The sequence below is a fragment of the Equus caballus genome, chromosome 26 (genome assembly GCF_041296265.1).
Source record: "Equus caballus isolate H_3958 breed thoroughbred chromosome 26, TB-T2T, whole genome shotgun sequence".
Classification (NCBI taxonomy): Eukaryota; Metazoa; Chordata; class Mammalia; order Perissodactyla; family Equidae; genus Equus; species Equus caballus.
Genome location: NC_091709.1, coordinates 48,526,751 through 48,544,655, shown reverse-complemented (window position 1 = coordinate 48,544,655; position 17,905 = coordinate 48,526,751). Strand labels below are relative to the sequence as shown.

General features: G+C 46.2%; 1 protein-coding gene across 39 annotated transcripts in view; it reads right to left on the bottom strand.

Annotated features, from left to right (window-relative positions):
* Positions 1 to 13,030, bottom strand: part of DIP2A (disco interacting protein 2 homolog A) — a 130,577-nt gene extending 117,547 nt beyond the window's left edge. For 8 of the 39 annotated variants that reach the window (XR_011432989.1, XM_023630356.2, XM_023630359.2 and 5 more), the window contains exon 1: positions 12,638 to 13,010. Coding sequence is in view for 22 of the 39 variants with exons in the window: in XM_023630356.2 (XP_023486124.1) it covers positions 12,638 to 12,728 (91 nt within the window). In the remaining 17 variants the exon portion in view is untranslated. Of the gene's footprint in view, positions 1 to 4,347; positions 4,443 to 11,151; positions 11,258 to 12,637 lie in introns of all 39 variants that reach the window. The other 31 variants (XR_011432991.1, XR_011432990.1, XM_023630358.2 and 28 more) reach the window with 17 other exon arrangements.
* Between the last annotated feature and the right edge of the window lie 4,875 nt (positions 13,031 to 17,905).

Below are 17,905 nucleotides of genomic sequence, written 5' to 3'. Positions count from 1 at the left end.
GCTACCCTAACAAAGTGGCTACAGAGATAAACTGAATGACCATTTTTAAATGTCCATGGTCTAGTAGGGACAGGTCAACGTACAGAATAAGAGAGATGCTGTGGCCAGAATATGCTTTCAGTGAGATTCATCCCAAACCTGCCTTGACCCACCCGGGATCTGCTTCCTACAATGCTGAGCCCATTTTGACTCCTGTACTTCCCACTAGCAGCCATTTGGGCCTTGCCTAGTCTGAAGGCTCTTTCCACTTCCCCCTTTTTTGAGCTCTTCCCATGCTGGTTTGTGTCTGAGCTCCTGGGCTAAAGCTCTGATGCCTCCCCCTGAGCATTCGCCTAGTGGACTGTGGAGTGATGCTAGTGCCAACTATGCAGATTGCTCATCCTTTGTTTGTTTAAAAAATACACTCGAGATCATATAATAAATGGAGGATATATGTCATTATACATATGTCAAAACCCATAGGATATATACCACCATAAGGCAAACTACAGATCCGGGGTGATGGTGTGTCAGTGTGGGTTCACTGATGTCACAAATGTGCCACTCTGGTGGCGGTTGTTGATAGCGGAGGAGGTTGTACACGTGTGGGAACAAGGGGTATATGGGCACTCTCTATACTTTCCACTCACTTTTGTTATGAACCTAAAATTGCTCTAAAACATAGCTTATTAACTTAAAAAATATATACACTTGGGAGAAAAAAATTAATATACCTTGGTATAATCATGTAAGACAATATCACAAAGTAGTAGTCAGAGTGAGCTACAGCTACATGTATTACCACAATTATTATCATAATTTTAAAAACAAAATGTTGAGATAAAAAGCAAGTTTCAGAAGGAGTCATATAGTAGTACATCATTTATGTAAAGTTTTAAAACATGCAAAACAGCACTAAGATTGTTTAAGGTTATATGGAAATGCAATAAAACAGAACACCAGGTTCAGGAGAGAAGTTAGGGGATGGAATCAGAGTGTGTGTGGCTTCAACTCTCTCTGTAACAATTCTTTGAAAAAAGACCTGAAGCTAATATGGCAAAATTTTAATTTTTTTAAGTCAGTGGTAGGTACCTGGGTGTGTACACCATGATTCTCATAAGTTTTCTGTATGTTTGAAATATTTCACAATTAGAAAAAAAATTTTTAAAGCAGTCATTCACATTCAACAGTTTCTAACTCTTAAAAGACTGTCAAACTGAATTCTGCAGTCGGCTAGGTTGCAACTCCCAAGGATGAAAGAGTCCTTGCTCAATGCAAATGTCTGCCATATTTTCTACAGTCCTCATGAGCTTATTTAAATTATCCCATTTAACTAAGTAAGACCCTGAACACTCAGTTAGGTCATACAGACAGACAAACAAATATCACAGAGAAGGATAATAAGATTCTCCCATAAAAATATCCCTCTTGGCTAACAAGTCTGTATTAAACAAATGGGTAAACAGATAATAAACCTATTAGAAATAGCAGACATTTAAAGAAAGAATGCTTTTAAACATCACTTGGTGAGATACAGCCACACTGTGGTATGATTCTTATTGGACACTCATGATTAGAACTTAACATACTCTTGCAACTCGAAGAAGAATTTAAATATCATCCACTCCAGTATTTTTCCAGCTTTTCAGCTGCACACCTTCCAATCAAGTGAACTCTTCTGAGGAGTATGAAGTGGAGAAGCCACCGTGACTGAGGCAGAGGTGGGGCTTGTCCTCTGATCATCCTCTTCCCCATACAACTGGTGGCCCCTTCTCAGGGAATGGCATGGCAGACTCCGGAAAACCAGTGAAAACTACATCCTCTCCTCACCACCACCTTCCACTCCTATCCCTCCCAACTCAGTTCAAAGGACGCACTGTCCATTACCGATCTCCCCAACTCCTGTCTTCCCTACCTAGATAGTGCTTGCTGTTCTGATCCACCTTTCTGACTTCTCAGAATCTAGACTGCTGTGAATTTCTTTTTAATTTTTAAAACTTCTACCATTTCAATGAGATTTGGGGAAGAAGAGTCATCTTTACCTAACGGTTGGTCATGAATATCGACCAAGAAAATCCTCCATTCCCACAAACACTTCTTATCTTGAAACCCTCTTCTGCCTCAGCTGCATAGATGCCCACACTTCTGTTTCATCTGTTCCTGCTGTGGCACCTTCTCCTGTCTTCCCTCTGGCCTCCTTTCTTTGCCTTTCTCTTATGGGTTTGGGTTCCTCGTGGTTTCGTCTTAGATCCTCTGCATTATTCAGTTCTCCCTACAGGGTGATCACATTCACTTCTATTACAATTTATGTGCCAATGACTTCCAATTTCTACTTGTAGACTAGCCCTTTCTAGAAAGTACCAGTGCCACATATCCAAATGCGCCCTGGATACCACTGCTTGGATCTCCTAGAGATACCTCACACTCAACAGGTATGAAACAGACATTCTTTCTGTTCCACACCTTTGTAAACAACCCCATCATCTCCCAGTCACTCATTTGAGAAATTTGGAAGTCATCCTAGACTCTCCTTCAATGTCCACTTCTTTACACTAAAGCCTCCTGATTCTATTTCAGACCACTGTCTCCAGCCCACTGGCTCAGCCTCTGTCCAGGCCGCTACAATCTCTTGCCCTAGATTACTGCAATGGGTTCTTTAATTTTTCTGCTCTCAATTTCATATCCCTCCAATCCATTCTCTGCAAGCTGCCAGAAAAATCATTCTATATAACAGAGAGAGAGAGAAGAGGAGACAGAAGAAGAGACAGACAGAGATCACACAGGAATATTCCAACTGCTGCTCAATACCTTAAAAAAAAAAGTTAACTGCTGGCTTCCTCATTTATTAAAGAAGACTCGTTTAAAATAAAGCACCCAAGAATAACCACTCCCTTAGCCCTTTTTTAAAAACAGAAAATTGGCCATCTCTGTTTTCAAGATTTCATGGGTTCTTGAACGCGTACACATAGCCTATTTTAATCTTTCCCATTTTTCTCCCCATTGTCAAGCGCAGGGATAAAAAAATTGCATAAGATACACTTTGATGGTAATACTCTTTCAGATTGCCTTTAAGCAGGGCATATAATTTTCTGTGTTGTCCAATGCAGTTGCCACCAGCCATATATAGCTATTTGAATTTTAATTAAAAGTAAATTGAATTGACTATTCAGTTCCCGAGTCCCACTAGCCACATTATAAGTGTTTAAAAGTCACATGTAGCTAGTGGCTACCATACTGGACAGCACAAAACATTTCCATCACCACAGAAAAGTTCAGCTGTGCTGCTCCGGAGCTGACAGGTGCCTGTCTTACTCCCAGTCACCTCACACATCCACAACCCCCACCTGGCTGCAGGAGGCACTTCAGTTTGTTCCAACACTGGTCTAGACTCCAGAGAGTCCAGTCCAAATGCCTTAGTAGGATGTGTAAATCCTCGCATGAGCTAGCCCCTGCCAACTTGCTCTCTCCACCCATCTGCCTGAGGTGCACTGTCTGGAAATCCCCTGGCCCACTCAGCTTTGGCTCATCTTCCTTTGTCTAGCGTGTTCTTCCCTGCTTTCCTACTCCACCTTCCTCACACATGCCTTCAGAACAAAGCTGGAAGAAACTTTATTTCCGCTATTGACCCTGCTTGCCCAGTACTGATGATCACTCCCCTTCTTGAGCCAAATGGGTCCTGTACACATTTCACAACACTGCCACTATTTACGTGTCTTTCAGCCCCCACTAGGCCAACAGCCTCTTGGCACTCAGTCTCTTGAATGTTGCTGAATGACAGGGATGACACCCTGAGTATCTCAGTCTGCTTGGGCTGCCACAACAAAATACCACAGACTGGGTGGTTTAAGTAACAGAAATTTATTTTATCACAGTTCTGGAGGCTAGATGTCTGAGATCAAGGTTTCAGCAGGTTTGTTTTCTTCTAAGGCCTCTCTGCTTAGCTCTCCTTCTCAGTGTGTCCTCACATGGCCTTTCTCTGTGTGCATCCACTCCTGGTGTCTCTTAACCTTTTTATATGGACACCAGTCCTGGTGGATTAGGGCCCACCCTTAGGACCTCATTTAAACCTTAATCACCTCCTTAAAGGACCTATCTCTAAACACAGTCACACTGGGGTTAGGGCTTCAACATATAAAATTGGGGCGGGGGGGAAGTGTGTGCACAATTCAGTCCATAACACCAAGATTATCTAATAATGAGGCTGGAATCTCTCATTTCTTTAAGCTTTATCTCAAAGTGATCCTAATTTTAGCGTTTCTTGGTTGTTTCCTGAAATCCTTAACCTCCTTCATCTTCAGAGATAAACTAAGGAAACAAAGCCTAAGAATTACATAGGCAAAAGGCTTTAAGCTCTTCTGAGTTACTCACCTGCTTTCAACAAGAAGAGTGTGTCCTTTTAAGTTTCAGATACTCAATTTAAAGGTTCTTTACCAAAGATCCTGAAGAAAAAGTTGTTCTGAAATCTGGAAGGGAATAAAAATTTTTCTCTGCTATTTCAAAAATGGTACTCTTAATCCATGAATAGTCGGTATAGACTGAAGGGACAGGATTACTATTCCTTCCTTAAAGTTGAACAACACAGAGCCAGACTGAAAGGAAACCTCTGCGTGATTATTGTCTCCAGGGATTATCTGAGGTGCTACCTCAAGAATCCAGGAACTCTTAAGAATAGAGACCATTCATTTCCTGTGTGAAAAAGGGAAGTGGGGCCCTTGGGTGCATCACTTCAAGTGATTATCAATAAACAATAGATGTAACTATTTTTAGGTGTTGTCTTTCACCAACTATACAGGTTTTTCTATGCCAAGTACTTGGTATGTAACTTCTTAGTCTTTTTAATACACAAGTAGAATACCAGAAATGCTAGATAAATTTGAAGGTATAAAGATTGAACCACAAGGATTATGTTAGTCTTACTCAGAAGCAAGCTCAGCGCAAAGAAAGTGCTACAGCAAGAATTAGTTTTAAAAGATTAACTGGCAGAGCAGAACAAAGTAAAGTTTTCCCATTAACTTAACCCACCTTCATTTCCACCCTTTCTTCAGTTACATTATATAAAGTGAATAAATACTTTGTATGAATTCATTTTTATATTAAATGTTGTATGTCACATCAAGTAAAAGAAGACATTAAAAGATGATATAAAAAATGTTTTCAAAAAGTACAACTCTTTGTACTTTTCAAATAAAAAGACAGAACACTCATCCTAGACCCCGATGATGAGAGAGGGGCCACAGCAAAAACACATCAGCATTCACTGAAGGTGCACCATGTGAGACGTGAGTGCCGGGTATCTGCTATGGGGTTGATTCCACTCCCCCAGGCTCATATTTCCAGGAGGACTCTTCATCAGGCAGAGATTCTTCACTCTAGCAGACCAGTGCCCCCACCTCCGAGTCTCTTTTCAAACTTCTAAGTCCTGGATGTATATTTACCCCATTTTGTGAGACTGGAGGTCAAAGGAGAGAAGAGAACTAAACGACCAATAGAGGCTGCCTCGGAGAGTACAACCCTGACCCACATACCCCACACACCTCGCAGAGGGCCTGCCCCTGGGGAGAAGGGCCAGGTGGCTCTCCCTCAAGAAGGGTGCCCTCGAGACACCACATTGCTTCCTCCCTGCCAACAAGTGCCTTGTGTGAGAAATCAAGGTGGTTTACAGCAGCCAGCTGGCCAGCTGAGGAAGGGGCCCACGGCCAGCACCGAGCAAAATGGCAACGTCACTCTCTTCAAGGTCCTTATGACTGAGTAGGAAAGACAAACACGAGACAGGATTCTCTGAAAGTACCTCCTTATGATAAGTGCTTCTAAAGAAAAGTAGATGGTGCTGAGTCACGTAAGGGAGACCCAGCCAAGCTGGGGGTGGGGTTAGTGGTCAGTTTTCCAGTACCACTTCAATAGAAATAGCTTTACAATTAGTAGTCAGGAGTCAGGTTAGGCCTCAACTACCTAATAAACTAACAGGGAAAGTGATATAGCATTAGGGTAGCAAATTCTTGATATCAGTTCATGGTAGTAGTTACTGCACGAAGCATTTACTAAACATTTACTGGACACAGTAGTGAATGAATTCTTTTCTTTTTTTAGGAAGATTAGCCCTGAGCTAACTGCTGCCACCAATCCTCCTTTTTTTGCTGAGGAAGACTGGCCCTGAGCTAACATTCATGTCCATCTTCCTCTACTTTATACGTAGAACACCTACCACAGCATGGCTTGCCAAGCAGTGCCAAGTCCGCACCCGGGATCCAAACCAGCCAACCCTGGGCCGCCACAGTGGAACGTGTGAATTTACCCACTGCGCCACCAGGCCAGCTCCTGAATGAATTTTTCAAAATCATCCCAAAACAGTGAAATGATCAGGCCAACTAGCTGGCATCACCATCCTCACCCATCATCTCACTCTTTGTCTCCAGCCTTGTCCTATTCAACCAGTCTCATCATGGGGACAGAGACCTTGCATGAGGCACCTGTCAGATGATGGCTCTCTGCCACAGAATAACCATCAATCCTGGGGAGACACATAGGGCCCTATCAGATCTCCGCCACTGCCCCGTTTGTCCCCTCTCCTCCACACACATGGACCTCCGTGAAGCTCCTTGTATAGGACAGGTCCTCATCTGCCTTGTGGCCTCTCAAACTGCGGAGCCCTCAACCCAGACAAATCTCCCAGAAATATACAGTTTCTCATCTTGCCTCAAATGCCCTTCCTCAGAGAGGCCTTTCTTGTCCATCCTAGGGAAAACTGCAGCCTCCTCCTCTCAAATATACAAATGCATGCTCCCTATCCCTCTTCCCTCCTTATTTTTCTCAATTGTGGTAAGTGTATCACAATCTAATATTCCATATATTTTTATTCGTATTATCACCTTATTCCCCCACTAGAATATATGTCTGTGAGAGTAGAAATTTCTGTTTTGTGTACTGCTATAATTCCTCAACACATATTTGAAAGCAATGATGAATAAAATATCCATCTCCAGCTTGAACCACTCCCCTAAAGTCCAGACTCGCACATCACACTGCCGACTCAACATCCCCACATGGCTCCCTCATACACTTCACACAGTTAATCTGTGCAGATAAGTTCTTCCTTGAATAAATAAACTACTGCATTTTCCCTCAAATCCAGTCATTCCCTCTCCCCTCATCTCACCACTGTACATGCAGCATCTCAAACCCAAAACCTAGTATTCAATTCTTGACTCCTTGCTGACTTCCTCCCAAAGCATCCAGGCCATCAGCAAATCCCCTCAGTTCCACCTTCAGAATCCACCTCAGATCCAATCACTTCTCACCTCCCCCTGCAGCCACCATCCTGGATTGAAGCTACCATTTCTCACCCAGCAGTGCCTGCCTCCTAAATTGTCTCTCTCTGGACTCACTCTTGCCTCCCTCTAATCCCTTCTTGACACAACAACTAGTGAGTCTTTAAGGACATAAATAGTCAAAATAGCAAAACTCCAGTGGCTCCTCATCACACTTAAAAATCAAAGATCCACCAGGCCTCAGGCTGCCTTCTTGGCCTGTCTCCTTGTTGCCCGCAGCTGCAAAGGGCAAGGATATGACAGGTACCGCCAAAGCTACTTGGTTGTTTAAGCAATCAAAGTTTATTGATAGAAAGAAACAGAACAAGGAGCAGGGGTAAAGGGGAACAACAAATCAGGACTTACAACATCCACACCACAATCAGCCAGGGATGTCCCAATAGTTTGTACGGCGGGTAGGAGTGCAGATTGTCCAGGTCTGAGGCAAAGCGTCCTTTCCTCAGTGAGACTTCCCCGGCTGATTGTGGTGTGGATGTTGTAAGTACTGATTTGTTGTTCCCCTTTATCCCTGGCTCCTTGTTCTGTTTTCCTCTATCATAAACTTTGATTGCTTAAACAACCAAGTAGCCTTGGCGGTACCTGTCATTCCTTGCCCTTTGCAGCTGCGGGCAACACTCCTACAACTCACCCATCTTCTCTCATCACATGACTCACCCAGCTTATTCCTCCTGTGGCCATGGCCCAGCTAATCCACCTGTTTGGGATGCTCTCTCCCTATTCACATGGATGGCTCCTCTTGTTACTCAATTTGCCTGTCCAGAGGTATTTTCTGACCACCAGTCTAAAGTAACCTCCCCAAGTCCCAACTTCTCTCCCTCTACCAGTTGTTAAAAGAAGGCAAACTGATGGAGCAAATGGTGCCTTTCTTTACAGGAGTCTGGAATCCCACATAACAGGTCAGTGGACACAGAGAACACACCAGCTGGCTCTGATGCCTGGGACAGAGGAGAGCAAGGCAGGCTTGGCATCTGTTCTCATGAAGCATCACGATGGAGAACCAAACCAGAGTCTACCACAGGCACAGGCAAGAGTCCTGAGAAGGGTGAATAATTCAGTTCAATACAAGTTGACCACCAACTATGTGCCAGGTACAGCCTCAAAGAATAGACCATCAATAAGGGAGACATGGGGCTGGCCCCGTGGCCAAGTGGTTAAGTTCGTGTGCTCTGCTGCAGGCGGCCCAGTGTTTCGTTGGTTCGAATCCTGGGCACGGACATGGCACTGCTCATCAAACCACGCTGAGGCAGCGTCCCACATGCCACAACTAGAAAGACCCACAACGAAGAACATATAACTATGTACCGGGGGGCTTTGGGGAGAAAAAGGAAAAAAATAAAATCTTGAAAAAAAAAAAAGAAATCATCATGAAAGGCTCAAAATAAGAAGGCATTTGGGCTGGGCTTTGACAGATGAATAGAATTTGGACATGACAACTTTAATATACCACAAAATATTTAGGAAGCACAATAAATGTTTAGTGATGTAAAGGCAATGGCAGACTGTCATTTTGAAATCTAAGAATTATATCACAAATTTTTGAAATTAAAGATGCTTAAAGAGGATAAAAGCTTTGTGAAGAAGTCCCTTCCTCTATACCCACAAGAGAGCTTTTCCCCTATTCCACCCAGGCTGAGGCCCCTGCATTATCAGAATACAGGAAAACAAGAAAAAGACTAAAGTTAAAGCTACAGAATAGACCTATTTACCAGAATAAAGAAACAGGAGTGGGATAAATGTAGCCTATTGTATCGGAATTTCCTCTCTAAACCACTGCAGGTCACTAAAACAAAGAACAAACCTTATACCATTGTCTGCATTTTTAAAGCAGTTCAGCAGCAATAGCTCCAAGATACTGTACAGTACCAAAATCAGTTGTGAGGTATATCGAAGGTAATTTGATACAATAATAGGTAAAACACAAGTATTTAAGAATTCTTTTCTAAAAAATCATGATTTTTTAGTAACCTCTCTAGTAACCTCATTAGCATCCACGGACATTCTGATAAGCTTTGGGGAGCCACATGTATGAATTGTTCTGTGTGTTCATGGTGGGTGGAGTCTAAGAAGAGTGTGGTTCTGTGCAATTCTACCCTTCATCCTCATCTTAATTTGAAGGGAGATCCTAAGTCAAGGAGGGTGAAACAGCCAGGAAAGTTAGGGAGCAAGATCACAGCAGTACCTTATTTCCCTTTTGAGAATCAATAACAGAAGTAATAAGCAAACCTGCCCTCTGGGAAAAAAATCAGTGCATTCTAAGACCACAACTTTTCCTGAGAGCCAATCTCAATTACAAGGAGAGAATCAGTGAGGATGCTGGAGAACAAGGCCACATGTGAGTTATGAATAAAAGCCCCGGCACACTTTCAACTAGTCACTGCTGGTGTACAGGATGAGGGGAAGTCATGCATGATTTTCCAGATTTATCTAGGTATCTATCACTCACTACCAGTCTCCATGAAGGCAGCATTTTGTCTGTTACTTCTTCTTCCCACCAACCTGCCCAGCACAGTGCCAACTCTAAGTTTTAAGCAATTTCTCATTCAGACAAATGTGAGTGCTGTGAAGTCATCCTACTTTGACATTACTTTATTCTGAATTACACGTTTCTCTCTCCCCCGAAATGGGGGTGGGGAGAATGCAAGGACAAAGAGGGTTCCACTTTCTACTTTTACTTCATCAAAATATAAAAATAATGACAATGAAACTAACTTCAGCTGCTTTGGAACTGGGCTTTATTAATAATACTTTCCTTTAATTATATAAACAAAACACCTTACCATTTTCAAAACACTTTCACATATACTATCTGACTGAATCTTCACAAGAACTGTGGGACGTCAATAAGGGTAGTGTTCATCTTCTTTTACAGCTGACCAAAACCAGCTTCAGAGATGTTATAATTCATGGTGGAGATTCATGGACACTTAGCAGATGCTAGCCACTGTGTGAAGATGTCAAAACTCTGCCTAAGACACAGTCCCTATCAAAAAGTATCTCCAAGTCCAATGGGGAAGCCCTGTGTCAACAATAATCACAACACAAACTGAAGAAGCCAGCATCAAAGGTGTGGAAGCACCCTGGGAGCAGGACCAAGCATGACTGTGCCGGAGTAATCACTGACCTATTTGGGCCAAAAGAAAGGTGTCAGGCCAGTGTAGGAGCTGGGGCAGAAGCCAGGGCTCCTACTTCCTTGGCTGTTGCTGCACTCTTCTGTCTCTTCTCTTTAACATTTTGTTCACCCCCTTCCTCAACTTAAGCTACATTTCCAGGTTCCTCTCCACTTACATATAATTTTACACCCTTTACTTATCTATACATCCTCTACATATGTCTAAAATGACAACAGTATAAACAGATTAAACAGATAAGCATTTCTTTTACTGAAGTACTTTTCTTTATGTGTGTTCTGTTGTACAAATTATGAAGTTCTTTGAGGAAAGGATCCAATTTTATCTAACAGTCAACTCCTAGAAAGTACTCAAACACAACCACAAAACAAGGAATTCAGAGAATAACAAATACACTGGAGCAGAAATTAGGGTGCAATCTGCAAAAACGTTATTTGAAATGTGTAAAATCTAGCCTGCATCTACATGATTTTCCCTGAAGTACTATAACAAATTCAGAACAGGAGTTCCTGTCAGAACCATTCCTAATTTGAGTTTTCCAAACTTTCCAAGAGCATCTAGTTACCAAGAATTCTCAAATCCACCCATTTCTTATTGTAATTCCATTAAAAACAATGCACTACACATCATAGAACTTTTAAAAATTCAAACACTGAATTCAAAACACGTGTAAGTAGATGTTGTATTATCTGTAAAACAAAGATAACAACAGCACCTACCTCCCTAAGGTTGGTGAGGATTAAATGAGTTAGCACAAGCCAGTGCATATTTATTAGATGGTTGTTTCAAGAATTCACTACCCCAACCTGAGCCAAACATATCAACCTGAAACATAAAGTAAGAATAATAAGACTATGAAAAAAGTGTATTCTAAAAGATGAAAATGCATTTAAGTTTAAAAAGGAGTTAAACATTTAGATGCTTTTCTTCAAGGGCTACAAGGCTTCCCTGATCCCGGGCAGGAACTTACTCTTGCACGATGACAGCTGAACAGAACATCAGGACACAAACCTTGGGGAGAGATGACATCTAGACAACGAGAGCCACCCACCCCCTGAAGCTGAATTTTCCCAGTCTCTTTTTACCAAACATCCATTTATGGGACACATTTTTCTTCATTTTTAAAAGTTCCGTAAAAGGGGCTACTAACTTCGTTCTAAGCGTTAAGCGCTTTCCTTGTGTTAAGGTATTTGAGCCTTAAAACAATCGAAAGGCAGGTGCTGTTCTAACCGGTTTCACAGGGGAGGAAACTAAGGCACACAGGGCTGAGGTTGGGCTCACAGGTCCACACCTCATGCCGGCAGCAGCTGCTGGGGTCAGCCCGCTTCGTGAAGCCCTGACCTGCTGCTTTGGGCTCTGACATTCACCGCTCACTGCGTGGACACAAATGGTCTTTCCCAGCAAGATTCACGAGGCGGAGGCCAAACCACCCAGTCAAAGCGCAGAGCGCAGGGTGCCTGTGGGCGCCCAAGGGTTGAGGATCAGGGATCCGATCACGAGAAGCCAGGCGGGGGTCGCGGGTCCCGGGTGCCAGACGCATGACGGGGGTCCCAGGTGTAAAGGGCCTGGGCACGGTCCTCGGGTAAGGAGTGGGGGCAGGGGTCTCCAGATCTCCGGGTGAGGGCCGGGATGGGGGCGGCGTCCGGGGTCCGGGACGAGGGCCGCGCGGGGGTCCGGGTCCGGCATGAGGGCCGCGCGGGGGTCCGGGTCCGGCATGAGGGCCGCGCGGGGGTCCGGGTCCGGGGTGAGGGCCGCGCGGGGGTCCGGGTCCGGGGTGACGGCCGCGCGAGGGTCGGGGTCCGGGGCGAGGGCCGCGCTGGGGGCGGGGTCCGGGGCGAGGGCCGCGCGGGGGTCCGGGTCCGGGGCGAGGGCCGCGCGGGGGTCCGGGGTGAGGGCCGCGCGAGGGTCGGGGTCTGGGGCGAGGGCCGCGCGGGGGTCCGGGTCCGGGGCGAGGGCCGCGCGGGGGTCCGGGTCCGGGGTGACGGCCGCGCGAGGGTCGGGGTCCGGGGCGAGGGCCGCGCTGGGGGCGGGGTCCGGGGTGAGGGCCGCGCGGGCGTCCGGGGTGAGGGCCGCGCGAGGGTCGGGGTTCGGGATGAGGGCCGCGCGGGGGTCCGGGTCCAGGATGAGGGCCGCGCGCGGGGGTCGGGGTCCGGGGCGAGGGCCGCGCGGAGGTCCGGGGTGAGGGCAGGGATCCGCGCCTCTCACCTTCCGACAGCTCCAGCTCCAGCTCGGCCAGGCTCTCCCGCACCTCGGCTGGCAGCGGCACCGCCTCCAACGGGCACTCACGGTCGGCCATGGCCCGCTCTGGCCGCGCCCAGCGGACAGCGAAGCCGGCTCGCACCCGGGCGGGGCCGTTGCCGGGGCAGGAGTCGGGGTCAGCCCGGGCGGCGGCTACGTCGCTCCCCTCAGCCGGGCGACTCACATCTGCCGGGTCTGAGCTGAGACAGCGGGGAAGGGGCGCGGCCGAAGCAGCTCCGCGCCGGCGCGGGCGCGAGGGCTGGGGGCTCCTCTAGCGCCGCCACCGCCCCGCGCGTCCCGGACCGCCCGGCCAGCCTCACACGGAGCGCGCGTGCGCGGTAGGAAGGGCGGGAGGGGAGCGCGCTTGCGCGGCCGACTGCAGGCTGGGCCCCGGCCCGCCCAGCAACACCGAAGGCTCGTTCCCATTGGCCCTGAGGAGGCGGCGAGGTCGCTCCGGGCTCCCACTGGGAGAGGCGGGAGAGCGTCACTCCCGAGAGGCTCTGGGCCGGGGCCCGGATCGCCGCGTGGTCTAAATGCCGGATAGGCTTTGGGAGCTGGCAGCTTCAGGTTCTGGGATCTTCGGCCTCAGGCGGTCTGAGGCGCGGCCGCCGCCGGTTTCGGGGTCTCGGGCCTCCTGAGGCGGGGCCGCCGGCGGTGTCGGGGTCTCGGGCATGCGGCGGGGCCGCAGCCCAGAGGCGGGGATACCAAGCTTAGCTCTCAGGCTAGGTGGCCGTGTGCCACAGCGGCTAGAGCGGCCACCGGCAGCCCCGGCAAGAGAGCGGTGGGCACTGGCCTCGGTGTCCCACACTGACCGTGCGGCACGGGTGAGGGTTCTGACGTGGATGCTGAGGCATTTCCCCGCCGCGAGTGTTCGGGATACGCTCGGCTCTGCGGTTCAAGTGACCCTTCTCCACATGCTTCCCTTCCCAACACGGGTGTGCTTTACTCTTGGGAGCCTTGCTGGGAGACCGTCGGCACACTTTAACACCCTGGCTCGGCATCCCTCCTGGCATGTTAACAGATAGCTACATAGCCCGTGGTGTGGGCAGGCGTTTTTTCAGGCGTTTCTGTGCGTTAACTTGTTTGCTTTTCAAAACAGCCTTAGCACGTATAGTATTGTGGGGACCTGGAATTGGCCACCCTAAGATATGTCTCTTTGGCATCAGGATTATTTGAGGCTGATTGCTTTTGATAAACTGGGACAGGGAAGGAGGCTCTGAGGAAAGGAACTTGCCCTTTGTTAGGACACCTTTACATTTGTAAGGTAAATCTCTATCTGTAAAGGTGCCTCCCTCTCTGTACCAGGAAGAAGAAAGGAGATGACCTTCTCTCTAAAAACTCTTAATACCAAAGGCGAGGACTTAAAATCTGCATTTTGTTGTGCTTGTCTGGTAACCTCCTGTAACTGACTTCCCTCCCCTCCCAACATTGGCATCTCCTTAAAGATTAAGCATCTTTCTTTAGGCTGGGAACCAATTGGGGCGCTCATCTGTGATCCCCCCCCCCCCCAGCCCGAGGCAACACACCTGCCACCCCGCAGCGTTCACTGGGACAGCAGACCTATCTGTCGTTTCCATCGAGTTCTGTGCCGACAGAGCGGCCTCGTGACTATTGTGGGAGGGACATTTCAATCACATGTGAAACACCCTGTTTGGGGTTATATAACCACTATGTGCACCCCACTTCTTCGGTGCCCTTTCTTCCTTCAGGAAGAAAGGCCCCGGGCCATGGTTCCTCATAAAGCTTTGTTTAATTTTCTCTTGCTATTCTGTCTCCTATGAATTTAATTCGTTCTCCGGCCAGACGAACCCACATTTGGGGAGAGGAAATGTCCTCCTCCCCTACAGTATTGACCAGGAAGGAACTCCAACAGCCATTTCAGACCATGCGGTGACCTTGGGAAATGGGAGGACAGGCATAGGGGAACACTGAGGCATTAGGAGCCTGGCGACTTGGTGGTGCTGACCTGAGAGACCCACAGGAATGTTGAAGGGGCTTTTCCCCAAATAGATGTGGGGAAGTGTGTCTGCATGGTACAAGGTTGCACTGTAGTACATGTGAGTACACACATCCATCCACAGAGCCACCTTCCTAAGGTCACAGCCTTCCTGGGACAGTCCACATCTGGTGACTGAATGAGGCAGGGGTATGAAGATCTGGCCTCTGTGCCTAAGGCAGCACACCTCTCATGAGCAGTACTTGCTGCGGAGGACACCTGACTGGCCAGAGCTTTGCTGGGTTTGTATACACTTCTACTTCCTCTGCCCAATCCTGCCTCCTTTCTCAGTTGTTGATACCAGATAAACATCTTGTACGCCAAACTCCCATCGTAGTGTCTGCTTGAGGAGAAACCATCCTGCAACAGTTGGTACCAAGAGTAGTCTGAGAAAACAGGATGAGATGGGGTTTGAAGCTGAATCACTTACCACTTTGGTAGGTGGAGCACTCACAGCCCCTGGCTTTGGTGGTGATCTAATTGTTACATTTTCACCCGTGTCAAAGTAGAAGGGTGAACCAGTGAAGCGAAGTGGAATACACTAGTGGGTGATATATTAGGCCTTTTATATATAATGGCTATAAGGAAGAATAATGGAAATTTATATACTCTGTGCTTCCTGAAGACCCACCAGACGATTATATTCCAGATAGAGGTGCAAATAACACAAAAGTCCAAAGAAACAAGCTGATGAAAGGGGCACTGATGCCACTAAAATGTTCAGTGGTGGCTCACCTGTGTAGGCAAGAGCTGACAGTAGGAAAGGCTGTTCCAGAACTTGGCTGGGTGATAGCAAAGGAGATGATACGATCCTAAAACAAGAGGCAGCACTTAACGAACAGAAGTCAGAGTACAGCAATTAAAATGGCTAGCAAGATCTGAGTGGCAGCCAAGGGAGCCTGACCTATTGAGACTTACAGAAATGGTTAACAAAACATGGCATCCCTGGAGGCAAAATAAATGGGTAGCTGAGGATACTACCAGCAGAAAAAAGTCAAGGATGGATGTCTAGGAAAATCCAGATGGTTGCCCCAATTTAAAGAATCACCAGTTTCTGGACTTGAGCCAGTTTTCAGACATGAAACACATTTACTGAAGAAGTGGCCAAAAACTCAGAAGGACACTGCAATATGCCATAGAGACACACAGAAATGAATCCCTAAGTCCTATTTCAAAGGGCCCAATAGCCATTTCCATTGATAACTACACCCTGGGAGAAAACAGATAACCAAACACTTTGAAGACTGATGGACACAGGGCCTGAATTGACTCATATCTAGATGCCTGGATCATCATCATGGCCCCTTTGTTAGAGTGGCTGCATATGGTGGCCAGGTAGTTACTGGAGTCTTGCTCAAGATCTAGGTTACAGTAGGTGCACTGGGTCTGTGGGTTAGAGCTATCACAATAGGAAAAGCCAAGCAGAAACCTCTGAAACTGCCCCATCCCTGCCAAGATCATAAAACAGTATTACATCCAAGGGTGGGAATGGCAGGGATTGGTGTCTCTTTTAAGGATCTGAACAATGCAGAGTGGTAGTGCCAAAAATCTTTAATTCACCAGCATGACCCCTGCAGAAATCAGAAGGATCCTAGAAGATGACGACATTACCACAACCAACCAAGTAGTAGCCTTTATAACATCCTCTGTGCCAGATGTGCTAGGTGGCTACTGATTTGGTGAATGGGTTCTTTTCTGTCTCTATCAGGAAAGAGGATCAGAAACTTTCCACATTCACAAGGGATGAAGATACCATTTTGCCTGATGGCTATGTTACCTCTGTTGCCTTCCATCATAGTCCAATGAGATCAGGAAAACCTAGACATTCTGGAGAATATTATGTTGTTTCATTACATCAATAACATGTTGATTGGCTAGATGAGCAAGAAGTGGAGAAGACAAAGATATTGGAGACCTTGATAAGATAAAGGTGCTCCACAGAGTGGGCGATAAACGCTATAAAGATTCAGAGACCTAGATCTACAACATGTTTAGGGGTCTAGCGGTCAGCGATGCCCTAGGGCATCCCTTCCAAAAGGAAAAGATAATTATTGCATCTTGCACCTTCAACCATCAAGAAAGGAAGACATTCAATATAGGCACGCCTTAACAAATAAGAAAAATCCCAAATAAGCAATCTCAAATTATACCTAACTGAATTAGAAAAAGAAGAACAAACAAAGCCCAGAGTCAGGAGAAGGAGGGAAATAATAAAAACCAGAGCAGAAATAAATGCTATGGAAACAAAAAAGGCAGTAGAAAGGATCAATGAAACAAAGAGCTGGTTCTTTGAGAAGATAAATAAGATTGACAAACCCCTAGCCAGACTTACAAAGAAAAAAAGAGAAAGCTCAGATAAATAAAATCAGAAATGAAAGAGCAGAAATAACAACAGACTCCATTTGTTGATACCAGATAAACATCTTGTACGCCAAACTCCCATCGTAGTACAGTACAACAGATTATAAGAGAATACTATGAAAAACTATATGCCAACAAAATGGATAACCTAGAGGAAATGGATAAATTCTTAGACTCTTACAACCTCCCAAAACTGAGTCAAGAAGAAACAGACAATGTGAATAGACCAATCACAAGGAAAGAGATTGAAACAGTAATCAAAAGCATCCCAGAGAATAAAATGCCCGGACCAGACAGCTTTCCTGGGGAATTTTACCAAACTTTTCAGAGAGAATTTAATACCTATCCTTTGCAAGCTATTCCCAAAAGTTAGGGACGATGGAACGCTTTCTAACACATTTTACATGGCCAACATCACCCTAATAGCAAAGCCTAACAGGGACAGCACAAAAAAGGAAAACTATAGGCCAATATCACTGATGAACATAGATGCAAAAATCCTCAACAAAATTTTGGCAACCCGAATTCAGCAACACATCAAAAGGGTCATACATCACGATCAAGTGGGATTCGTATCAGGGACACCGGGATGGTTCAACATCTGCAAATCAATCAACATGATACACCACGTCTACAAAGTGAGGAATAAAAACCACAGGATCATCTCAATAGATGCAGACAAAGCATCTGACAAGATCCAGCAGCCATTTATGATAAAAACTCTTAACAAAATGGGGATAGAAGGAAATTACCTCAACATAATAAAGTCATATATGACAAACCCACAGCCAACATCATACTCAATGGGTAAAAACTGAACACCATCCCCCTCAGAACAGGAACAAGACAAGGATGCCCACTATCACTCTTATTCAACA